This window comes from Tympanuchus pallidicinctus, unplaced genomic scaffold (genome assembly GCF_026119805.1).
Source record: "Tympanuchus pallidicinctus isolate F22 unplaced genomic scaffold, pur_lepc_1.0 scaffold15, whole genome shotgun sequence".
In the NCBI taxonomy this organism is placed as follows: domain Eukaryota; kingdom Metazoa; phylum Chordata; class Aves; order Galliformes; family Phasianidae; genus Tympanuchus; species Tympanuchus pallidicinctus.
In genome coordinates, this window is record NW_026294669.1 from 29,606,161 (window position 1) to 29,632,056 (window position 25,896).

General features: G+C 43.2%; 3 protein-coding genes across 7 annotated transcripts in view; 2 read left to right on the top strand and 1 right to left on the bottom strand.

Moving 5' to 3' along the window:
* Positions 1-12,064, bottom strand: part of PMS1 (PMS1 homolog 1, mismatch repair system component) — a 51,350-nt gene extending 39,286 nt beyond the window's left edge. For 2 of the 4 annotated variants that reach the window (XM_052676010.1, XM_052676011.1), the window contains exons 1-5: positions 12,007-12,064; positions 9,428-9,575; positions 6,570-6,752; positions 4,440-4,542; positions 2,714-2,877 (exon numbers count right to left, since the gene is read on the bottom strand). In XM_052676010.1, coding sequence (XP_052531970.1) covers positions 2,714-2,877; positions 4,440-4,542; positions 6,570-6,752; positions 9,428-9,559 — 582 coding nt within the window. In that variant the 5' untranslated portion in view covers positions 9,560-9,575; positions 12,007-12,064. Of the gene's footprint in view, positions 1-1,230; positions 1,290-2,713; positions 2,878-4,439; positions 4,543-6,569; positions 6,753-9,427; positions 9,576-12,006 lie in introns of those variants that run through there. The other 2 variants (XM_052676014.1, XM_052676012.1) reach the window with 2 other exon arrangements.
* Positions 12,040-18,531, top strand: ORMDL1 (ORMDL sphingolipid biosynthesis regulator 1). Of its 2 annotated transcripts, none has more exons than XM_052676031.1 (4): positions 12,040-12,169; positions 14,014-14,207; positions 16,010-16,161; positions 17,218-18,531. In XM_052676031.1, the coding sequence occupies exons 2-4, from the start codon at positions 14,034-14,036 to the stop codon at positions 17,351-17,353; spliced, it is 462 nt and encodes a 153-aa protein (XP_052531991.1). In that variant the 5' UTR covers positions 12,040-12,169; positions 14,014-14,033; the 3' UTR covers positions 17,354-18,531. The 2 variants fall into 2 exon arrangements, with proteins under 2 accessions (XP_052531991.1, XP_052531990.1); XM_052676030.1 differs by having other exon boundaries at positions 12,059-12,169; positions 14,027-14,207.
* Positions 18,532-18,719: 188 nt separating this feature from the next.
* On the top strand, positions 18,720-25,169 carry OSGEPL1 (O-sialoglycoprotein endopeptidase like 1). The gene is made up of 8 exons (XM_052676025.1): positions 18,720-19,036; positions 19,371-19,614; positions 20,526-20,913; positions 21,723-21,927; positions 22,007-22,155; positions 22,721-22,851; positions 22,992-23,063; positions 24,929-25,169. The coding sequence occupies exons 2-8, from the start codon at positions 19,409-19,411 to the stop codon at positions 25,017-25,019; spliced, it is 1,242 nt and encodes a 413-aa protein (XP_052531985.1). The 5' UTR covers positions 18,720-19,036; positions 19,371-19,408; the 3' UTR covers positions 25,020-25,169.
* The last annotated feature ends 727 nt before the right edge of the window (positions 25,170-25,896 follow it).

The following is a 25,896-nucleotide window of genomic DNA, read 5'->3' on the forward strand; positions in this document are numbered from 1 at the left end:
GTGTGTGTGTGTGTGTATGAATAAGTTAAACATACATAAGGGCAGCAGTGCAAAATCTCTGCCATTACAATGAACACATGCTGCCTACAGGTAGCATCTGTACTGATTCATTCTACCAAACTTGGAATTGAAGAATTTACTTCTGAAGCAAAGAGGACAGGCAGATTTCATGTATTCCCAGCAAACAGAGATTGATTTGTTTACATGATCACAACCACAGGCCCTCACAGTATACATTCTCATCACTATTCTTCCCTCCTAAACATTCTCATTTTCAGCTTGCTGTTTTCCTCTACTTCAAACTACAATTTCAACTGTTAAAAATACTTTCCACTTTCAGAATCTGAAGAAAATGTTTCTATGTGTACAGAGATAATCTGATGACAAAACATCCCTATAACGCATTTCATAACCATCACCTTCAACATAACCAAGACAGTCTGGAGGACATTGGCTGCACTCTTTCTTCGTTAGCAGCAATAGGATGGATTGGTAGAACAGAGGCACAAACATCTCTGTACGCATCAACAAGAATTTCCAAACAGCTGGGAACATATAAAATCTGTATCAACCATGCAATAGATTTGTAGTTTGTATGGGAACTGCTGATTCACGGCCTGAGCCTCTGATCACCTGAGAGCAGGATGGACAGTCATGGTGGTCAACTTGGCTATTTCTGGGCCATTCACCAAGACACTTTCTGCCCCAGAATCCCACAGTCTTAATAACCAAGTTAATTACCAAGTTCACGCTCCAGTTTTTCAATGCGATCTTTCAATTGCTGATTTTCAGTCTCTAAAGTATTATTTCTTATATCCGCATGATTTAAGGCACTCAGTAGTGGCCATGCCACCGTGGAGGCAGCTAGTTGTCTTTCTTTAGTGATGAGCACATCCTTGCCAAGTCCTTGAAAGTAGTCTGCCATGTGATATGGGGAGATATTGCCCATAACACGTAAGAGACAACACTTTTCAATGATAACTGCTAACTCACAATAGGAGGATCCCTCAAATCCTGGGATCTGCCCTGGAATCATTTTCTCTAGAGGAGTATTGTTCTCCCCCTTGATCCATTTATAGAAATTACGAAGAAAAGACATGATGTAAACTTTAGCATATTTGGCCTGCCTGATTCGCCAAGTATGTAATCAATGGATATTAAGATGCCATAATCACAAGAGAGTTAGGCAAAGTAGACTAGGAAAATAAGGAGAATAAATGGAAAGCTTACCTACAGAAAGCACCAGAGGAAGGGATCTCCAGGAGAGATCCTTCCCCACTGTAGCCAGCTCTTAAATAGGTCTAGGAGGGATGCAGCCAGGCTCCACCCCTTCCGGCAGCACAGCTGAATTGCCTTCACCTGTGCTCCTCTGGCTGACTCCCAGCTCACCTCAGGTGATCAATCAGAGGTTCAGGCCGTGACTCAGCAGTTCCCATACAAGTTCAAGAAAGTCAACTGAGTAACCACATTCTACAATAAAAAAGATGTTTCCGCAACACAGCATGTCAAACTTCAGATGTGTGATAGAAGATAAACTGTAGTCAAACACGGAAAAAAGAGGTTGATGTATTGTACTAAGACCTTGCAGCAATCAATAACAGTAAACAAAAGCCTCAGCTTAACCAGAGAAAAATTTCACCACACCCATCAAAGAGGGAAAAACCACACCACCAATTACATACAAAATTAGTTTTTTTTAACCAATACTTAACACCAACTTTGTGAAGCATTGCTAGATAAGTCAGAGTGCTTAACGAAACCTAAGAAGCACAAAACCTTGCAGTCTGTGGTTTCAAACTTCCTGTAGTCTCAATGCAATAAGACTAAAAGTAGTCACTGAGCTTTGGAATACAAATTCAGTAGCTGCAAAGCTGGCTTTTTGTTTTTTTTTTTTTTTTTCTTCACAATATCTACATTTAGAGATATGTAGAAGTACATATATATACATGCCATCAGAGCATGTTAGACAACTCCAGGCACAAGCAGACAACCTGTTGTCTTTTTAAGAAAGCACGGCGGCACTCATCATTTCCACTGAGAGGGAACTCAACTGTGAGTGTTTGGTAGTAAAGAGAAGCTGCTTCAAACGGATTAATAGATATGGAAAATAAGAGGGTCAAAAACAAAAGTGGTCTGAAGAGGGAAAGAATTGCTGAGGGGTCTGGCCAGGAGATGTCACTCTCTACTTTGTAGCAACTTGAGAATTCATTAGCCTAACTTTCCTCCCATGTCTCAAAAGTAGGAGCGCAGCCAATAAAATGAGCTACGTGCAATTAAGGGCCAGGTACAGGAGATCACCCAACATGTCATTTCTGTAGCTTATGTTTCAATGACTGTTCAGTCACCCATGAAGCCAAAGCAGTCCCCAAGAAGCCTCCAAATTTGATCTCCCCCTCAAAAGCAAACAACTGGCTCAATTAGCTTAAACTACTAGTGTAAGAGACAACATTTATACTTCATACATTTATCCATAGTATCTGCTGGAGCAGACCAAGGGGCAGATCTGAGCCTGAGTCTTAGAAATTTTTAAGATAAAAATCTGTAACCATCCTGAAACACACAAATACAGAACGAAGAAAGAAGCAAAAGTCCCAAACTAATCTATGATGAAAGACAATTCCTAGGGTTGAAGTATTTTACGTATTATATTAATTGCACAAATTCATCAGAAAAAGATCCTTAACACAGCTGACAGAGAAATAACAATTATTACCTTATTATGTACAAAGGTTATTCTCAGTTCTGGCTTTATGATGCCATATGCTATCAGGAGGTCCTGGACTTTTTTCAGTTCTTCCTTACATTTTTTATTTGTTGAGTAAAACTGTTTTCTCACAGGAAGATTCTTAAACAGCTTGAGGACTGTTACCGTTGTACCTACAGCAGGTGACGAAAAACAAGCAGACATTATACTGAAAGCATATCACCATCTGGATAGCAAGGAAACTTCGTGTATTCTTGAAGAGCCCTGTCTGTGTACCACTGCATGCAAATAAAACCTAGCTACACCAAATCAGATCACTAGATGAAATTAGCTTAAGGAAAAGAAATATCAATTAGCAGTCACCTCATGAAAGTAAGTACCAACGTAAGCTTGGATTCCCCTCCTTTGTCTAGAGTTATGATTGCAGCTATAAGCATTCATTTGTACACGCTGAGAGTACTTAGAATCGGCCATTAATTAAAGCCAAAGACTCTTTGAGTGCATGTTAAGTTAACAGCTTTATTAGTGAAAGTTAACAAACTCAGAAACCAATTAGACACATCTAGAAGCAAAGGAACGTTGAGCTCCATTAAGGTCTTTAGCTGGCATTCCCATTAAGGTATGCCTGAAAAGCCAGGTACCTCTGTTCAAGGCATATACATGGTGAGAAGAAGGGTATTAATTTACCAGTATGATCCTGCAAATTCTTACCCTACAAAGATATTGCCAAGTACTGAAGAGATGCCATGGAATTCATTTTTCAATACCAATCATTAAACAATCTTGACAGAACACAAAGCCATGCAATTCACAGGCTCCATAAGGGGCTCTCTAGCTGTGGAAAACACTACAGCCTGAATCTTAAAAAGATTCTCTCGTTAAAATTAACTGTCTACATTGTAGAGTTTTCAGATTCAGCTCCTTCTACAAGAGTTGCTCATTAACTAGCCCTAGGCAGCTTTTTCTGAGTAAAGAGCTCCCTGCTGCCAGTCAGCTGACCAAGAGCCAGGTCTGGCAGGCAGGCTTTGCTCTGCATTTACAAGGCACTGCACCCATCACGGGACAGAATACTGACAAGGAGCTTCCGAGGCTCAACCAGAATGTGCTAAGGATGGTAACAGATGTATTGTTAGATAGAGGAGAGCAGCAACTGCTTTCTCATAGGTCCACCTTAATCACAAGAAAGGAGCAATGACCTCTTCTTTGAACACAGGTCTGTTAAGAGTGTGAAAGCAAGGATACAGCCTGGCCTTACGGGGCAACAAACAGCTGACCAGACTACAAAGAAAGACCAGTGCAACCCCAAACCCACACCACGTCTGAACACTAAGGCCACTTGTGAGGTGACAGCAACCTTGATCTTTCGCGCACACGAATTTCTGGAGACACGACTTTACTGGGTTGGCCATGCTGCTCCCAGGTACTCCCTCACAGAGGAGTAGGGCAACTCTCTCCCTCCAGAATTTTTACAGCTTTTTTATTTTCACTCTGTTGGCTTGAAGAAGAAAGTCAGATAAGGCAAAACTAGTTTAAAATTACTATCTAAGGCAACTTCTGAGATGTTATTTCTCATGCTAACAACACATTCTTGGCTGACAGACATAAGCAAGAGATGTTCACAGCTGCCAAGATCTCATACACAGCCTCTAAATACAGAACAGATATTTTGACATCAAACAGAGCCCCAAAGAAACAAAATCCTTGTCACAACACAATGTAGAACACAATATCCTACCTTGGCCAAGATGGGAAGGCTTTTGAGAAGTTACATGCCCATTACTATCCAAAACATACTGAGTGCTGATATCATCATCAGCTGTCTTTGTTGTGACCAAAACCTGTGAACAATAATAATAAAATCATGTTAATGAGGGATTCAGAAAGATCAGAATGAGCTTAGATAAGCTTTGCTATCACTCTTAACAGCATATTATTTCAGCCACCACAACTACATGTAATTAGTTTATAAAATTCTTCTCCTTCAGGTGTTTCTTAGTCACAGAAAACATTCTGCATTATCACTCATTTTCCCACTCACTTAGTCAAAAGCTACACATTTCCATCACAATGCTACACAGTATAAGCTGCTCCTAATACCTACAACACATACTTCTTTGTCTTCTACTCTAAACACAGCTTCAACAAACAACTAAGTCAACTGATAATTTTGCATCTTCAGCCTTCAAGAGACGACATAATGTGACAGCTTCTTAAATTCAGGTGAGGTTACACAAACGTAAGTGCTATCAAAGAGCGTATTAATCTTCCACACCCAGTGTATCTGGCTATCGTGAAGCCCTATGTTTTGTAAACTGCTAAGGTAAGACACAGATCATCTTTAGTAAGACCAGTTACAGTCCAGTAGTTCAACAAAGTTCCAGCTTTGTGAGTTCAGCTATCAATACTTTGAACAAAGCGCCGCTATGCTTTAAGCACCCGGGAGACATAAAGGCTGTAACTCAAAGAGAGCTTCAGGATGTTTGGGTTTATTTCAGTTTCCTCATATGAATCACTCTGAATTCAGCCATGCCTCTGGAGAGAAAAACAGTAATTGATTACTTGGAAACAACAATATTACAGGTCTAGTTACAGGCTGGTAGTAATGTACCTCTTAACTGAAACTTCAGGGGGCAGTTTGGGCAGGCAGAATGCAATTAACGCCAGGAGCGTTTCATTAACATAATTACTGATCCCCACATTAACGAAATACCTACTATAGTACTTCATAGACCGGTCAGACCTACTCCTGTATCTTATGAAATGCAACACAGGCTGATTAAATGCTCAGTACAGATGGCATCCTGCCCTGATAACTCGTCAGGACCACTGAGATCTATCATCATCTGCCAGCACACCACCACTTCTGAAAGCCTCTTTGGAAACCTCCATCCAAACACACAACCCACTCCCGCTTAGTGCAACGTGAATGTAGCCCAAGGTAGCAAGGAGGCTGACTCTCTCACCCTCTGACACCTCTCCTGACCTCCAGAGCTGACAGTTCCCATCAGACAGTGATCTCAGTATTTTCCTGCAGTATCTGATCCTTGGGAGACAAGTGCAAACTTGACCTTGTCTCGGTACAAAGACAGAAAGGCAGAGAACCATGGAACAGGTAGATGCTGCGTGTTCACATCTCTCAGATGGTTTTGAACCAGCTTCCTTTTAGTCTACAAGTTAAATCTTAAATATCAGTACACTGTCAATGCCAGCCCTGTTAACACAGATATATGGATCAGACTCAGGTAGGCCAGGGAGCAGGTTCCTGTTTACTCGTAAAGACAACTGTTTGTGCAACTGCAGTCACATGCATGTCAAGGAACAATATGGACTGCAACAAGATCCCATGACTGTTGATCACTTAGATAACATCAAGGCTGAAATCCTTACTAGAACTGCAGCTATGTGGGCCATCAGCGTCCTGAAGTGAAATCTCCTGGCCACCATCTGCTGCTTCTTATTCTGAGTTAGCTCAGTTCAAGTAGCAAACTCAGCCAAGCTGTTAGACATCATAACACTAAGGGGGAGGCAAAGCATCATTCCAAGGAATCACATATCTATACGCTGATATGACAGAAAAAGACAGGAAACACTGAGCAAACTGTCTCTGATGAATTCTTGCTGAGGAAAACAAACGCAGCACTAGTATAACCAGTATGACAGTATGCAGGACACTAACAAGAAATCTATATTGCTTCCTAACCCTTATGATATGACTTAGGGGTGGGGAAAGACAGCACACACAAACCAGACTGTTTCAAAAACAAGTTCCCAGTGGCTGCCAGAACAGTTTAAAGACCTTGCAGTGATATTTATTAAAACTTTCACAGACGCAGGCAAATCACAGCACAGCAGTCCAGTCACTCACCTCTGATACGCAACAAATGGATCCCAGCGCTTCCCCGCGGAAACCATATGTTGTCAACCTTTCAAGATCTTCAGAAGAGTTTATTTTTGAGGTGTAGTGTTTAACTGCCATAACAGGAACATCAGCAACCTTGATGCCATTGCCATTGTCTCTTACTTCTATTTTGTCAAACCCATAATTCTCCTAATATAAAAAAAAAACAACAGTAACGCATTGCTAAAGTAATGCATTAAGGCACAAACAAAGCAACTGCAAGCAGTGCTTCTCTTTCAGTATTTCAGTATACGTGATTACTTGTCATTTGAATAAACATCTGCATAAGCAGATAAAACTCCAACAACCCAGGCAATTAGGAGATCAGATAAAGATGAACTTCAGATTCTCCAACATCTCAAACTCAGACACAGCAAACAAATGCTTCCTTCCAGCAACACTACAACCCGCACATAGAAATGACATCCAAAGAAGAAAAAAAATCACAAGCAGGAGGAGAAAGTGAGCAGAACTGCAGGATCACTAAGCCAACTTCTTTCCCAGAAGCCACGTGTGGCTCTTTGAAAAGATTATGATCTACCATCCAGAAAAGCGTGCTGTAGCGTGTGGTACGTTGTGGCAATCATACAACTGGTTTGCTTTCAAAAAATGTCTCAACTGGGGGGTTCCCATGTTTCCATAGCCCACTGATGCTGCGCAGAGCACATGGGCCATCTCAAAGGATGACTGATTAAACAAACTCGCCATGTTGCTCCACCTGGACACAGCCTGGAGGCAGTTGAGGAAAACGTAACGTACTTACAGGTTACTTCTCAAAGAAAAATGAATGCAGTGCAAAACAAACTACAGAGAATACGTGTATGCGCACACAGTCTGTGCTACGAGACATCAAAAGCTTCTGAGGTAGGCTCAGAACTATAACATTTAAATGATATGTACTACAAATGTGGAGATGTTTTCCATTCCATGTTAATCAATGGTGCTATGTTCAGATTATGTTCAGATTGAAAAACAATGTTTTTGCTAATATTTGAACCAAGCTCCTGCTGGAAAACAACATGGAAACCAAAATATACCCAAACTGGGCATAAAATCATGTCAAGACACAGAAAATCTCCTACTCTGCTGCAGTATGCTACAGTTTCTGCATTTTACTACAGATGACTCTGTTCCATTTTAACTTTTACAACCATGCCATTTGCCTGCTTCGGAAAAAAGAGTGAGCAGATCTATCTTCTTGAACTTGAATCAAAATGTTACTGAACAAATTCCCATTTCAATCCCAATATTATTCACTTATACTCAGGCACATTTTCTTTAAATATTACAGTGTTAAAACTTTGTATTCTGTAACACCACTCTCTTATGCTAAATGGCCTAAATACCACGTGATGCTGTAAGATCTTTAAGTTACTCTAAGAGATCACTGCTGCCAAGACATGCAACTCCCTGTTCTTTTAATCACAGCTTCATGGTCCCATCTCTGCTACCCATTAGAAATCATGGAATCACGCAACAGTAAAATCATTTGAGTTGGAAGGGACCTTTCAAGGTCATCTGGTCCAAGTCCCCTGCAATGAAAAGGGACATTTACACTAGATTGGGTTGCTCAGAGACTGGTCCAGCCTGTCCTTGAATTCCTTCAGGGATGGGGCATCCACCACCTCTCTGGGCAGCCTGCTCCAGTGCTCCACCACAACTCTTTGCAAATCAATTCAGATCAATTCAGCTTGTTAAAATGGCACAAACAATCCACTTTTCTCACTGGTCTTCAGCATTAGCAAGATGAACAGATCACGAAAGGCAGAAAGGCCTAGCATTGCCAAGCATGTCATTTTAGGTCTTCACTTTTCAGGCAGCCAGATGGATCAGCTGTTGAGTGAAACTTTTCATCCTGAGCTAAACTTCCTCTGAGAGGGGTGTAAGAATTAAAGCTTCCACTTTCTGCACTGGGAAAGAGAAGCAGAAATAACTGTCTGCCTTTTACAACAGCCACTTCATGTAACATTAACAAACCTGTAGCTGAGATCCCTACTTCCTAATTCTGCTCTAAATGACAACAAAGGCTGTTGCTCATCTACTCTATTAAATTAGAACATGCAGGTATAAATCAGACTTCAAAGATTATTCTCATGAATTCCTGTTGTCAGAGCTCAGTCGGGGAAACTGATAAGACTGATGCCTGTGCAGTCTCTGCACTCCTAGTAAAGAGGAGCAGGTTCCAGCATACTTCCACCCAAACCCAGGACATCTCATCAAGAATAAAAGTATGATTCCATATGCTTACTGCACAGTCATGCTACTGAGGTAGCTGACCCAGCTGCTAACAAAGCAGGTTCCAGGGTGTTTGTCTTTCTAATAGCAACGCAGTGGAGGTTCAAATTAACAAATAGATATCACGTAATGCCCTGGCCACAGTTCAATTTTTAATCAAATGACTGGGTTTATATTGTAATGGAAGCAATATCACATTATCTAAAGCTATACTACAAGCTCACATGTTTCTCTGTCTTGTGTAAAAGCTGGCTGACACATCAGGCAAAGACACTAAATAACGTCACCCATCGGAGTTTGGTTAATCAAGTTAGCAAGGATACAAACCTGTCCAGACTTCAACCTATACCTTGCCACTACAATGGCTTCTGAGGAATACCTCACCTGCAGGTCAACTCCTGTATGCCCATCTCCTGACTTATTAGGGAACTGATTTTGGACTATTTTTGTTTGAGGTTAAAACAGATACTTATAAAGAACACTAAGTTCTCTCACACCACAGCAATGTGGTGAAAAATACACTGGCAGAGGAACAACTTTCCCAGCCCCACCTTTCATACACGAGTGTACAAGAAGGAGAGGGGCCTTACCAGTCTAATGTCAATAGTTGTGGCACAGGCATCCAAGGAGTTTTCTATCAGCTCCTTCACCACGTTGACAACTGATGTAATCACTTGAGAACTCGAAAGCAGACGAACAGTTTCTGCTGACAGCTGCTTCATAGTGGAATTAGAGAAGCTGCATAGAAAGATACAAGAAATGGAATGGAAAAGACACATTACAAATACACACTTCTAAATATGTGAAACATAACATTAAGGCTGAAGGGTAACGTTGTAAACACTCATTTGGACAGTGCTTCCTCTGCAGCCAATGGCAGTTTGACTTGTAGAAGGAACAGTATACCAAAGTCCAGAACAGAAAATACTTTCTGAAGCAGACTAAACTTCTACCCTCCAAAAAGTTCAAGAATTCAGAGATACACTGAGCAAAACAGCAAAACAATATAACCCCACATTTACCAAGCCATTCCTCTAAACTACTATGACAAGTGGTTATGCTCTTGTGATTATAACAGAAAAGACACTGTGTGGTAACCCACAGTACTAATCAGAAACATCTTCAGGCAGTGTATCTATCTGTACCATGTCTAATTCTAGCACTGATGACAAAATCTAAGGATTTTGAATCTTCACTATTTTTTTCCCAAACTCCTGGCGTTATTTTTTCCCTGCTTTTGAAATTTCTGAGCTCAGCTCTGCTGTGTTCTGCATACAGTTCCCAGCAGCCAAAAATTCAAGAAACATGACCTCTTTCTGTGGGGCTGGGGAAGAAGGTGGGGACAGCACAGTGAGAAAAAGATGCGTTAGCTGGCATTGTGACCTCTTGGCAATGAGGAGAAAAAGCCAAATCTTCCACATTGTAACCTTACCTTTCTTACCAGACTTACTGCATGCCCTCAGGCAGGTCATTTTATTCCTGTGTATTCCACATGAAAATAACGATGCCCCATATTATAATAAGACAATAGAGATGCTCTTCTCAATGGAAACACTTACAAAGGGCCACAAAATTCCAGCTGTGTTATACACAATAATACTGCCATGAAGATGGTAAGTGGATCTGCAAATTTTTGCAGGTATTAAACATTAAGTACGTACATAGGCCTAACTAACCAATCTCCAACTGAAGTCTTCAGTGATCCTCCTGGCATGACACAAAGAACTCAACCACAGTTTTTCACACATATGAGAAAGGTGGCAGAAAGAGCATGACCAGCTCTTTGCATCTCAAGAACGGTTTGAGCACTATAGCACCCTGACCTTCAAGGAATACCTCCCTTTTGTATCCAACAGCTCCCTAGTGTGAGACATGGAAGGCCAATATTTGTTCTGAAAGGCAAACAAAGCCCACAGCATGGGGCTCCTGTTGCATCCGTTCAAGCAACCTAGTGGAGGACAGTCTGACTGGTCCTCTGACTGCACAACCAGCATCCAGCCTGAGGCTATGAGCACGTGGGGAGGAATGGAGCAGACCCAGCCAGGATAGCAGGAAGGTGTGCAGGCAGGGCACTGCAGCCAGCCCCCAGAGCAGGACTATCCTGCAGGGTCTGTGTCGCTGGCACAGCAAGCACACAGCACTTCTCTGCCTGGAGAGCCTTCTCAGAAGCACAACTTGACATAAAGGGCCAAGCACATACACGGCTACTTGGGCAAAACAAATTAACTCAACCTACAGTGTTTGAAGAGGAAGCAGAACGAGCGCTTTTCTGAGAACAGCTGCAGAATTTTTCTTTTTATACATAGTACTTACATTCCAAAGAGAATTTGCCCTTCAGATGTGGCAAAATGATCTGACAAATCAGTTTTCCACCAAACAGTCAAAGAGAAGGAACACAGGATGAGATGTGTTGCTGAATACAGGCCAGCGTTAATCACTCACACAACTTCTGCACACATCCACATGTCACAAAGGACTCCTGCGCAAAATGTTTGATGATTTATTGACAAGAGCCAGCCTGGAGTCGGGTATCTCCGTGAAAAGATGCTGACAAAGGGGAGGGAGGAGCTGAAAACAACAACACCGCAGATCACAGAGCCAAACGCTCTATGAGCTGTTCGCGATGCAGGGCTTAGAGGGAGGAAGCGGCTCTGAGCCCGTTCCCGGTCCCAAACCTCGCCGTCAGCGGGCGTGAGTAGCGCACATCCACGCCCGCTGCCTCTCGGGTACCACTTCTGGGGCTCGCCGTGTCGGAAACAGGAAAATAAACATAGAAACACGCACGTGCGAGCTCGGAACGCCCGCAGCATGAGGGCACGATGGGGTGACGAATCTCCAGGTTTGTCCGGCTGCAGGCTGCGTTCCGACAGGCAGAGCTCACTACGCTCGTGCTCATTTTCAGCCGCCCGTGTTAGAAGAGAGGCAAACCCCCACCGCATCCCCAGCCCGCGCCCTGCCCCACACAGAGGCCCTTCCCGCCCGCACCGCGCTCCGCCCCGCGGCTGCAGGCCCGGGCCTAGGCCCAGCGGCAAGGGAGGCGGCAGCGCCCGCGCTCCGAGAAGCGCCCTTCTCTTCTTCCTTCTTCTCTTCCTCCTCCGCCTTCCCCCATCCCCGGCCCACAGCCCACCCGGCCCCACCGCGCCCCTCCCGGCCCCACAGCCCCCCGTACCTGCGCGTCCCGCTGCCCCGTGGGCGGCGCGGCCCGGCCCGGCCCCTCCCCGCGCGGAGCCCTGCCCACGGGGCGGCCGCCCGGCACTACCTGCTGCCGCGCTTCTCATCCTCGGCGGCCGCGGTCGGAGGACGGGCGGCGGAGTTCCCGCAGCGCCGGAAAGGTGGGGAGGCGCCCAGGACGGGCGGGATGGACGCGGGCCGTCGGCTGCGCGCGGCCGGTGGCGGCGGGCGGGAGCCGGGGCCGTTCTTCTGCGCTCGCGGGGGCGGCGGGGCGGCGAGCCGGGGCCGTCCGTGTCGCGGTGCTCCCGACCGACAGATCGGAGGTCGGGTTTTGGCTGTGCGCTGTCGGCGTGTGAGAGCGGGACGCCAGGTTTGCTGCGGGCCTTCGTCCAGAGAGCCCGACTTGCGGGACGTGGAACGACAGAACGGCTGGGTTGGAAGGGAGCTCGCAGCCCGACCGGCCCCAGGCTTTGGGCACCCCCACGGACCGGGCACCGCAGCAAGCCGGGCTGTTCTGTCACGCTGTGTCTAAAAGTCCGCGGTGAGGTGAGAGGACAGGCTGTGAGATGCTTTCTGCTCGTGCCCCGTTTGGCACGGCCGCGTCGCCTCACGCCTTCTCACCTTTCTGCCGATTCCACGCACATCACGTAGCAGCACGCGCTTCCTACCCTGCGGCTGGAGCCTGCTGCCCTGCAAAGCAGCTGTGCTGTGGCAGTCCTGGGTGCGCAGGTGTGTTTGGACGCACAGATATGTTTGTAGGGGCCTGGAATGAGACCGTCTGGTGGAAGTAGAGAAGTTGGTTCCAATTTCTTAAGCCAAAATGCAGCTGCGTTTCTGGCAATAGGAAAGAAAACACGGGAATGCAGTAGATGAAGAACATGTCCAGCTGATTAACTGAGAGATGCTGAGGAAAAAATAGGTTCATCGTATCAAAATACAATACTGACTAACTATGAAATGCTTTGCAACAAAGGGAGATTATAATTGGCATCGCCACAGTTCAATTTCAGGCTCCTCTCATCTGTTTTCATGTTACCAACTACTGTTAATACATGTTTTACACACATAATACACACATCATAGTGCATTAATCTGTGGTGTTACAGATATGACGGTGCTCTGCAATACTGAATAAATACTAGAAACAAACTTACTTAACAAAAAAATAAGCCAATTATTTTTGCTAGTTAATGTTCCTGTCAACTGATTCAGAAGGCAGTTAACAATTCTCCATCCCAGTCTGTAAATGTTTACAAATAGTCATGAAATGACTATTTATGTTGAAATGACTATTTATGTTTCATGAAATGAAGCAAACTTTTTTTCTAGTACTTAATACAAATTGTAGTTCACCAGGCTGATCTCCTAAAGAAAACTGTGGTTAGAAATTGCCTTGTGTGTGTTTGCGTACGTCTGTCAAGTAGAAACCTTCTGAGCCTTTGGCTATCATCAGATAAAAACAGCAGGGTAAGAGTTCCAAAACCTGCAGGGGATGGAAATCTGAGATCTGATCTCATGCTACGAAAAAAGTAGGAATAAATTCAGTCTTCCTAGCAACAGGTTGCCAGGCAGGCAGTATATGCAAAATTCCCAAATAGCCTTAACGTGAATGAGGTGAGGGAAAACTGTTTGATGAGAACTGGGAAAGAACAGTTGACATTAGTGGCAGAAGAAAGGAACTGAAGGGATAAAAGTTACAAAGATTGGTGTCCTTGCTGGTTTACACTTTGCCCTTGTGACAGCACAGTTCACTAATCCCACATCATCCCTGTTGTGGCAGACCTGGTGGTGTTTGTATTTGCTTGGTTGTTTCTTTGTGAACAAACAGCCCCAACAGCCCTTTTGTCTTGATTTCTTTATAAGTCGCACTTGAAGCTCTTGAGGTATGCCTTAGCTTGTGTGCAGCGTTCATTCCAGACCTACTTCTTTAAACCAGCCTCTTTCCTAGTTTGGAGCTGCGTGTATTAGATACCTCTACAATACAGTAGCCTCACTTTAGGAACAGTTCTGTTCTGTAGGATAAAAATGAATGTCGGAGTTGCCCACAGCGAGGTGAATCCAAACACGCGGGTGATGAGCAGCCGTGGGATGTGGCTGACGTACACGCTTGGAATCGGCCTGCTTCACATCGTCCTGCTCAGCATTCCTTTCTTTAGTGTCCCTGTCGCGTGGACTTTAACAAATGTGATTCACAACCTGGTGAGTACCCGCTCTTGTTGAAAGAGTTGTTCACAAATGCTTAATTTTAAAAGCAGGCGAAAAGAGGAATAGCTGGGCTGTGTGGATACTGAAACCAAAAACACCTGTATGTGGCTTAGCCGCTGTTGAATGGGTTGGCTCACTTGGGGAGGAGGAGTGATCGCTTTGGATTTAAACATGAGGGCTTTGAGATATTTCTTATTCATTAATCCACTGAATGTAATATGTAAAAAGAGTATTATCTATTAATGTTTCTGTATAAACCTGTTTGTATCTCAACATGTTTGATTTCAGTGCTTTAGATGATACTTTTCCTTAGACAAAAGCATTTGTGTTTTTTTTCTTGCTTTGATTTCTAGTCAAACCAGACAAATTTTAGCTGACTGACTTCAGCGCAGAACTCTGTCCTATGCACGACATGGAAAAAAACCATAACACTGTATTTGGGAAGATCTTGATCACACTGGGTCAAGCCCTGAAACCATTTCTTATTTAGTGGGTTGTGATATGAATTATGACTTTAGCTTCCAGAGGCTTTTGCTTACAGAAGATCTTGAAAATCTCTCTCTCTCTTCTCCCCATGGTGCTATTCATGTAGGTTGCTATAATGACAGCAGGGATGATAGCATGCACTTGCCAAGTTGTTTTCTAGGGGAATGCAGAAGATGGATTTAAACTGTACTTTGGGAACTGAAGCATTTAAATGGCACTTTTTGTTTAAAATTATATATTTATCTTTGAATGTAGAAAACTTTTAGCTGACATTAAAAGCAATTTTAGGGTTTAGGTTGGGTTCTTTCTGCACGTATCAGTGCAAAATGAAATGTGGAGTAAGCATTTGGATGTCCTGAAAGTGCCTTTGTTGTTATTAAAATTGAGGTGCTGGAAAAAGCATGAATCAGATAATTAATTAAGCAAAATAATTCTCCAGTAGACCTCCAGGCAAGAGGCTGTTTCAAAAACAGATGCTTGGTCAGCTTTCACCTCCTTCATAAGACTTCAGAAAAGCGAGATTTTGTTTCTGGATAAAGCTTTCCATCTCTGTGCATGAGAAGTGAATGCACCTGGAAGAATGCTGAACTCTTTGATATTTTCTGGTAGAGACTCTTGCTTGGAGTTGGCAGATAAAAGACAAATGATTGTTAAAATTGGAAGCTTTGCTCATTTGTTGAAACTGGGCTCTCCTATCTGGAATTGACAGCTGCTACTTCATCTTTCAGAACAGCCTAGCCATGGCATCTTTCCATCAGACAGTAACAAAGAAACCAACACGGTTAAGGAGAGGGACAGATGCTATTCCGTAGGTTGCTGGTATTCAGCTTCCAAGCATCTGAAGCTAGTGGGAAGTTGAGGAAGCTTTTGGAAGTTCTTGTAATATTGCCAGTATTCACCAGCTGTAGATTTCTACTTTGTGCAAACTCTGCCTCATAACTCAATTTCATACTGTGCTAGGAAAGCAGTAACATAAATCATCAGCCCAGAACTTGCTACAGTGCTTGTGTAAATTCTGTTGGCTTCATGTGATCTTTGCCATCTAATGTAGACGAGGAAGCATTGCGTTGTGCCTCATGGAGACTTTGGCTTTAATGCCAAATGTGCCACTGACTGTAACTTCAAGCAAAGCACTTCTTGGCTCTTCTTTGCTCTCCTATAATTTGTTATTTCAGGTTAGCAGCTCTTTTAGATAATTCATTTACTCTTTTTTCTTTGTTTTGTTTGTTTGTCTGTTTTGCAATGCATTGAACAATGTAGCAATTACATAACAGCTAAAGGTACCAGTGTATTCATTTATTTTCCTCCAGGGAACGTATGTCTTCTTGCATGCAGTAAAGGGGACTCCTTTTGAAACACCTGATCAGGGGAAAGCGAGGCTCCTGACACACTGGGAACAACTGGATTATGGAGTACAATTTACATCTTCAAGAAAATTCTTCACAATCTCTCCTATAATTCTGTGAGTTCTAAACTATATCATGAATGAAGTGAGTCACAAAATCATGGCTTAAAAGCCTCCATTAAATGAGTTGCAATTTACTTTTCTTTTTTTTTGCTTGTATCTAGGAGTACTTATTTACAGGCCGCATAGTCAACAATCTTCCTGCAGTTTTCAACACTAATTCAAAGTACTGGAGTTGAAGTTTGTAAATAGTTGTTAATGGAATGGGTTTTAAATATTAGAAACCTTGTGAGAAAACCTATCAACTCGTGAAGTTCTTTAGAAGAAGACGGTGAAGTCGTAAATATTGAAAAGCTAAGCTAATTGTCTGTTAGTGCATGTCCATTACTTTGCAGTAATTGCTAACCGTTCTGTAACTTGTCATTTGCGAGGAATGCGGCAGTCCTCACCGAAGGGGATCCAGGCTATTACAGATTGCCTTCTGTTTACACTAGTTATGTAAATAGACTGATTGGAAATTCTGCACCACCTGTTTCTGTTGACAAAAGTATGGTTGTGTAACAGAAAGAAATCTGATACGTATTTAATATCCAGTTCTAAAAAATCGTTCTGTTTTTCCTAAAAGGAAGTTGTCTGCTTGCTTGGCAGGGCTGAGGGGTGAGAGGGAAGACACAGTATTCTGCATAGGAAGTTGTCTTACATCGGAAAGAAATGGGAATAAAAACGTGTAACTGCTCAAAAAAAAATCCTCTTTCTTCAAAGATAGTTTCCTGCAGGAATGCTGTATTACACAGCACTTGCACACAACTCTTCACACACCTAAGAAGCTGAATAAATGTTCCCTGTTTGCTGTAGGGAAAACAACACACTGCTGTGACATTTCTGTAGAGTTGTTTCTTAGCACTTTGAGGAGTGTTGGAAGAAGATACTTAGTCTACAATACTGTTGTATAACATCCTAGAACCTAAGATGAGGTATTTAATACAAGAACACATCCATGGTTAACGGGTAGAATAAAGCTGATCACTGTAGCATCTTTTTCCAGCCATGTTTTGTTGGTGTGTTTGTGGATAAGGCTGTCAGCAATTAAGCTTGCTCTCTTTTCTCCTGCAGGTACTTCCTGGCTAGTTTCTACACAAAGTATGATCCGACACACTTTATCTTCAACACCACCTCTCTTCTGACAGTGCTTATCCCCAAGCTGCCACAATTGCACGGTGTTCGAATCTTTGGCATCAATAAATACTAGACAGAAGGTGTGATGCTGACTGATCCTGACACAGACTCCGCTTCTTGGGCAAAGGAAACGAATAATCTGCTGTTATCTAATTGTATTCAATGAGAGATGCATTTACATCTGAGATACAATTACTGCTTCCTTGCAGCACTGTCTGGGGCGAAAGTTGAGTTTCTAAGATGCCTTCAAATACCGAAATGTGGATAGGAAACTTATAGATGGGAGATTTCCTGAAGTTGAAGGCAGGCCCAGCTCTACGGTGTGATCAGCACTACAAATAGATGTAGGTCTGGCTGAGGCAGGTAAGGGAGGTGTGAATAACTGCTGAAATGGGGAGCGATGTTTCACCAGCGCCAGGCAGCCGTGACGCAAATGGCAACTTACTGTATAAATCCAGCAGCCTCCATTCAAAGGACCGGCAACACTTTGTAGATAGGTGAAAGTAGCTGGTTCCTGCTCTGTGGATTGTGAACGGGTGTGTTTGTTACTGCATTATGCAAGACTGTCTCAGTAAATACCGTGACAGTTGGTAAAAAGGGATGGTATGATTCATGCCTTATCTGTCCTTGTCGTTTTTGTCATAGAGACTGGAGAAAGTCCATAACTGTCGGCTCAGGGATTGCTACGTGCACTCGATAGCTCAGTTTAGGTATGCTTTTGCAAGCTGCCACTGTTGTGTTTATTTCAGTTTGCTAACAGAACATTGACTTTTCTATCTGTAATTGGGACTTGCTGAGCCCTGCACCAAGGAGAAGCAGCTACACCATAGAACAAGTGAGAGGAATAAGAGAAATTCTGCACAGATAATAGGTCAGAACAGAAGCGGTGCTAGCAGCAGGTGGAGAGACAGATGTCACGGCCGGACCGCGTACAGTTTGCAGAAGAAAACAGGAAGGACTTGCGCGGAGACGTGCGGGAACGGCAGCGGTGCGTGACCCACGTGAGCTGCCCTGGCGGCGGACGGGAGGAGGTGCAGAGCTCCTGTGCCTGCCTGCCTGCCCCACGGCTGCCGGGCACGGGCAGCTCGGAGCTGGCGGAAGGCTCGCTTTGTCTGCTGGTTGCTGGGAGGGGAGAGAAGGAAAAGTGTTTGTTTTCCTGCCGGGATAATTTACCAACGTGTGATGAAGATGCTGTTCAAAAAGCGCGACTTTTCTGATTTATTGGAAGTAAATAACTCCTTCTTTGTGCAATGAAGCCTGAGCTGGCTCCTTCTTACTGACATCCCTTACACGGTTTACCTCAGCGCTCAACAGCGTTTGTGTAAAACACCCCCCGTTGCACGGGTGGCGGTGACGCGGGTGGCGGAGGGGAGCCGTGCTGCCGGCAGGGGGCGCGCTACCTTCCGGCACAAAGATGGCGGCGCCGCCACGGAACCGCGCAGCGTCACTTCCGGGATCCGCCCCGCCCCGTGATGGCGGCCGGGGACGGCGGGAAGGCTGCGGTTCCGGCTGCCAAATTGCCCCGGGCTGAGTCCTCCCACGTTGTAGCTGTTAGTGCGCCGTGCACAGTTTGTAGGCTCTTAAAAACAGGCTGTGGGCAGCGAAATAGCACGAGGAACACTCGAAGGTAAAGCTCATCGCAGGCAGGAATCGGGCTACGGGGGCAGCGACGCGAGGCTGCTCGGATCGCGGTGCGAAGCGTTCCCTTCCTCGGGGCTGCGGTAGGCGGGGCAGATCGCGAAGGCATCGTCCTCAGGTAAAGCACAGCCATGGGTCCCCGTCTCCTCCCACAACAACGCCAGTTCTTGTTAAGCTCTTAAAAACCGCGGGGTATTCCAGAATAATTCGCAGACTCGCTCAGGTTGGAAAACACCTTAAAGATCAACGAGTCCAACCCCGTCCTTACCATAGCACCCGAGCTCTTACAACCCTCTGCTAAACCACGTCCCCGAGCACCTCATCTAAACGGTTTTCAAGCACATCCAGGGATGTTGACTCAACCTGGTGTATTCTATTTATAATCAGCTAATTCACTTGAGTTCTGTAACAGTACGTACTTGGAAGCCCCTCTGTGACGATCAGTTGTACAGCTCCTTTCCAGACATCAGCACGAGACCAACTGCTGCCAATGAGCGGCACGGCCACGCGCCTCCTGCAGCCTGCGAGGCACGGCTCGGCTGCGTGGCTGAGCAGCAGCTCCACGCGCTGTGCGAGGCCCCCGAGACTTGTGCTGGGCATCGAAACCAGCTGCGATGACACGGGCGCGGCGGTGCTGGACGAGGCGGGCAGGGTGCTGGGAGAAGCGCTGCAGAGCCAAAAGGAGGTGCACCTGAAGTAAGTGCATACAGCTCATAGCATCCTTCTTATACAGCCGTGGTTGTGGCTGCAGGTGCTTGGTAGTCTCGCCACTGTTATCTGTGATAGCTTCAGTATGAAAGCGTCTCAGGAAAATTGATGTGAAGAGGGTATCACACAATCACAAAAGTCCTCTAAATCCAGCCATCAGCCCATCCCCACTGTGCTCACTAACCCTGTCCCTCAGTGCCACATCCACCCTTTCCACGAACACCTCCAGGGACAGTGACCCCACCACCTCCCTGCACAGCCTGTGCTCCTCACCACTCCTGCGAAGAAGCATTTCCTAATATCCAATCTGAGCCACCCCTGAGCCACCCTTGGCACAACTTAAGGCCATTATCTCTCATACAAAGACCGTCTTTCTTTGTCTCCAGCTCACTCTGCAAGGCTGTGGAAAGAAATGCTGTGCATTTATTTTCATCTTCTTGTGCTAATTTCTTTCCACAAAAGTACACAAATTCTTCATCGATTTTGGTTAAACACTACAGTGGCACTACTAAAACCACAAAATATTTTCAGTTAGGTGAAAATTAATCAGACTTAGGCATTGTTTGATAAGTACATCAACTGGAAAGTGGAAGGCTGTGTTCAGTTTCAGCCATTGCTTTGGAATGGCATAGAGGTAGTTTTAAGAGTAGCAGCAGATTTAAGAGGAATGCATGCCAAGGAAGGGAAATTAGGATTCTTTCCTTATGTCCCAGTGATAATTATGCTCCATTCAGTACACAGATATAGTTTGTGTCATTTAGACTAAACAAGGCATTTGAAAACATACTAAAAAAAAAAAAAAAGGGCTGGGTGGGGCACATTTACAAGATGTTGAAAAAGCTATTGTTGTGATTGTGTTATGAAACGCTCATATATTACAATTACTTGTTTCTAACTAGAGCAGGTGGAATAATTCCTCATGTAGCACAACAGCTTCACAGAGAAAACATCCAGCAAGTAGTAAAGGAAGCGCTTAGTGCCAGCGGAGTTTCTGTAGATGAACTTGCTGCTATTGCAACTACAGTGAAACCAGGACTTGCGCTGAGCCTGGAGGTGGGACTGCAGTACAGCTTACAGCTGGTGGACAGGTACCAGAAGCCTTTCATACCCATTCATCACATGGAGGCTCACGCACTTACCATCAGACTGACAGAGCAAGTGGAATTTCCCTTCTTAGTTCTTTTACTCTCCGGAGGTCACTGCATCTTGGCAGTAGCACGAGGAGTTTCAGATTTCCTTCTGCTTGGACAGACCATAGATATAGCACCAGGTGACATGCTGGATAAGGTAATATTTCAACGCACATGTGAATCTACTTGTTGTCCTTCTATTGCAGTTAAGCTACTTAAGCATAGTCTTAGCATTAGCCTGAGTACAGCAGTATAACGTGACAGGAGCTTTACATTATGTTTTCTTTTGTCTGTTTTGAAATACCATAAATTTAAGATGCAAGAGGCTATTAGACATCTATGCACTTTGGTAGTACCAGTACTAACTAGCTTATTAATTGTATTTTTAGCAAATAGATAACATAACCAAAGCTGGTAATGGAAGGTTTGATGAGAACCATTATACAAATGAGTTGTATTAACTTGATAAGATCAATAGTAGTATTTCAAAGGATACTGCCAAACCTAAAACAATACACATTAAAACATTTGTTACTAGTTGTTTTGTTGTTATTTGTTCTTTTAATAGTTTGAAAAGCCCGATTTGGCTTTGACAGTCTGTACTGCTTGGGTTATAAGTGCATTCTATGAAATCAGGCACTTCCAATTTTGTTTTCCGACAAGCATATTTTTTAAACAAATTATATTTGTGCTCATGCATTGAAAGAGGAGGGCTGGAATGGGAAACGGCTCAAAGTTGAAAACAACTTCGCTCTCCTTTACCTAGTAATACAGTATGAGAGTCTGAGGTCTAATCAACATTTCCTGCAAAATCTGCTGGTCCTGCTTCTCAACTTGTTCTGGAATTGCATTTCTCATTGCTGTAGCAAAAAAAAACAACAAAAAAAACTGTACGCTGATTGCATAAAACGATGCAGAGAACTACATTAAGTCCTCCTGTAACTATTTTCTCTATTTTCTCCTTAGGTAGCAAGAAGGCTCTCTTTAATAAAGCACCCAGAGTGCCACGGCATGGCTGGGGGGAAGGCAATCGAGCACCTAGCTCAAACTGGAGACTGGCAAAGGTACACATTCAGACTTCCCATGCAGCAGTATCGTAACTGTCATTTTTCTTTTTCTGGACTTCAGAGCCTTGTCAACAAATCCATTATTCAGAAAGAAAAAGAAGAAGGTATTTTTAAAGTCAGATACGACCCATGTACTTCATGAGCTATACACAGGAAAACCCATCTAATCATACATTTTTGTAGGTATTCAAGAGGGTGAACTCCTGTCCTGCGTTAAGGACATTGCTGCAGCTGTACAGCATGTAGTGGCTGCTCATATTATCCAGCGGACACACCGAGCCATGCTTTTCTGCTTAAAAAATAGCATTTTACTACCAAAAACTGCAACTCTGGTGGGTACACATCATTTTTGTATCATTTTGCACGTTGCTTTTCATATTTAAATGCAATGTCATTCAGGATGCAGATTTCCCTGTACTATTCCCTGTGACAGAACTAATCATACTGACAGATAACACAGATGTCAGTATGTATTAAACTTAGCTAGAATACAAGGATTAAAGTAATATTAATTTCAGGTATTTATATGACATCTTTCATAGTTAGGGTTTAAGCTAGAAGGGGATTTTCACACCAACTAACCTGACCTTTTCTAACAGCTCATGTCAGACAGTTTGATCTAGGGCAGCCCAGTCCTTCATAGCTGTTCTATTTATACCATGCTTTCACTCAGGAATAGTTTTTAGCCATAATACACTCACATTCTTTTCTGATAGGTTTCAGTCTTCAAAAATGGCTTTAGCTTGAAAAACTTTTTTTTTTTTTATTGCAGTCTTCAAAACTTTACCTGATGTATTTGTTTTTTAGATAGGATGCTAATTTAGTTTCACCTAGGAGGTCTTTCTTTTGAGTTAATACCATTTTTCTTTTTTTTCCCCTACTTAAAACTGCTGTTAGGTCGTATCAGGAGGGGTTGCAAGTAATCAGTATATCAGAAAAGGCCTGCAAACTCTGGCAAGTGCAAATGGTTTTGCTTTTCTGTCTCCTCCTCCAAGACTGTGCACTGATAACGGTGTTATGATTGCGTGGTAAGGGCTGGTTTTCTTTGTGTGTTTCTGTAACATTCTTTAAAATAATCAGCATCAGGCATTTCTGTATATGGTAACTAAACCATATATTTATATATTCAGAGAGTTATGACATTGTACATAATTGCTTTCTTGCTTAGGAATGGCATTGAAAGGTTGCACGCAGGATGTGGTGTTTTGTACAGTACTGATGGCATCCGCTATGAACCAAAGTAAGTGACTCAGTTCATTCAGTCTTTCTCTTCATTAATTCACTGTACTCAGTGAAAGTGGAAGCACAGACTACCACAAAGTGACGAGGAATGTCTCTAGAGGGCATATAAGCTTTAAAAGTTACCATCACTTCCTTTTCTATGTAGTTGTTAAGTACATGTCATCCTCTTCCAGTACTCAAGGGAAGCTTATTAATAGGAGGGAGAGCAGCTTTTTACATGATCTGCTAGGGATGGGATAAGGGGGAATAGCTTTAAACTAAAGGAGGTAGAATTTAGATTAGATGTTAGGTGAAAATTCTTTACTCAAAGAGGTGGTGAGTCACTGGACTAGTTCCCACAGAGGCTGTGAATGCCCCATCTCTGGAGGTGTTCGAGGCCAGATCGGACTGGGCCCTGGGCAGCCTGATCTGGTGCTCAATTTAGTGGTTGGCAATCCTGCTCACAGCAGAGGGTTGGAACTGGATGCTCTTTGAGGTCCCTTCCAACACAAACCATTCAATGATTCTATTATCTTCAGCATTTAAGTTTGAGTCAGAGATTTGAATCACCATGCATCATAAAGTTTTATGTATTTACTGTTACTGTGGTAGCGTGGAAAGCAGGAGCAAGCTAAATAGTATGCTCTCCCTAGCTTCTTAGTTGTTGCAGTCATAAACCTAAATGCTCTGAGTCAAACTGTGTTTTCATAATCATAGAATGGTTTGGATTGGAAGAGACCTTTAAGATCATCTGGTTCCAACCCCCTGCAGTAGGCAAGGGCAGCTCCCTCTGGACCAGGTTGCTCACAGCCCCATCCAGTCTGGCCTTGAATGCTTTGAGGGAGGGAGCATCCACAGCCTCTCTGGGCAATCTGTTCCTGTGTTTCATCACTTTCACAGTGAAAAAAGTCTTCCTAATGGCTGGTCTAAATCTACCCTCTTTCAGTTTAAAGCCAACTCTTCCTGTCACATCTCCCTTATAAGAAGTCCCTCCCCAGCATTCCTGTAGGCCCCCTTCAGGTACTGGAAGGCTGCTGTAAGGTCTTCCCAGAGCCTTCTCCAGGCTGAAGAGGCCCAGGGGGACAGCCCTCTGATCATCAGATGATTTTACATTAACAATTCACGTGTGACATAATTTTTTAATAGCCTGTTAAATATGGCTTGTTTTCGGGATTCAAGTAGACCCTGGGCTTAGGACTGACCAAAACTCCAGGAATTGTTTTGAGTTGTCAGTATGTTACAAGTACCAGCTGGTCTTAAACTCTTCAGTTGTTATCCAGTTTGTGCCTTTGCCAGGGCCATGAAAACACACAATTGGAGGGTTTCAGGATGGAAGTTTTACCATTTTCACATAAGAAATGGTAAAATATTGTTTTCAAAAAAGAATGCTTTTATATATATATAAAATATAACTCAATGAATAAAATACAAAGTTATCTTTGCTGTAACTATGTATACCATGCAATTATCAGAGAAAAATACCTGTCAATCTCTAATGCGTCTTGCGTTCATTACTGGAATGTACAATTACTTATCGGCTTAAATCAGAACCTGAAAATAACATCCCCAAAAGATAGCTGTGAAGTCACAGACCTTCGTGAGTTAGGAACAGCTGAAAATGTAGACAACTCCCCATTCTAGAGATGTTTTTGGGCACAGGCTCAGAGCATTTTCACAGTCTTACGAGTGAGGAATTTGTGAAAATGCTGCCCAATCCTCAGCATTTGGGAATTGGGCAGCATTTACTAAACATACTATTGGGAATTTCCCAATTTGATGGTACACAAGGTCTGTGAATCTGCACATCTGAGTACAGGGTACAGTCATCCTACCACAGCAATAGCACTACTTACCTTTTAACATACAGGTCACTTGATTTTCTAGAGCTCCCCTTGGAATTGATATTTCAAGAAGAGTTGAAGAGGATTCCATCAAAGTGCCAAGACTAAAGAAGATACAATGGTCAGCATGTTAAGCACATGAGTAATACAAGAAATGCAGCTAAAACTTGTTCACTGCAACAGCATTGAGACAGTTTTCATGTACTGACTTTGTGTGGCTTACAAGTGTTGAAATAACCCCACCAGAGAAATAAAAACATCTCCACGTGGTAGCTGTGCCAATACCACTGAGTTTCAACAGCACCTACTTTTCTCTGCTAGTGAAAGAAGATGATTCCTACTCACTAGAATTAAGATCTGGGGTTAAATCACTAGCACTAATTAATTAATTTATTTTTTTAAAGTAAAAAGAATAACAGTTTAATGTAGGTAAGAGGACTATGTATACCATACAATTATCAGAGATACACAAAACGAGCTGTTAAGATGCAAACTCTGGGTTTTGATGCTCATGTGTTATTTCACCTTGCCTTTTGACAATCTGTGCTAGATGATTTCATTACTCATCGCATAGGTTTTAACTGGAATAAATACAGCACTAAGCCTGTTTATATATAAACCAATTTTATAAAAACAGCTCTTGAATAGAAGCTTCCTTTCTATACATGTTCTTCAGAGTGCATTAATATTTAACTTACATAAAGCACCTGTGTAAGTACAGTATGCAGTACCACAATGAGGCTGCCATGTTTGTCTGTCTTGTTGAAATTCATTGACAAAATTCTGGTTTATTTTTCCATCTCTGCTGAAGTTATTCATTAGGTGGGTAACTGCTTTGTTCCTGTATACTACTTACAGCAGATCGTGAGCAGTCTGGAATCTCCACTCAGTGGCTGGGGCTGTACAAACATAGAAGAAATACAGTTCTTACGCTTACTTAAAATGTATTTTCTTAGCAAGTAACCATTTCATCAAAAAAAAAAAAAAAGTATTATTTCAGTTCACAGAAGT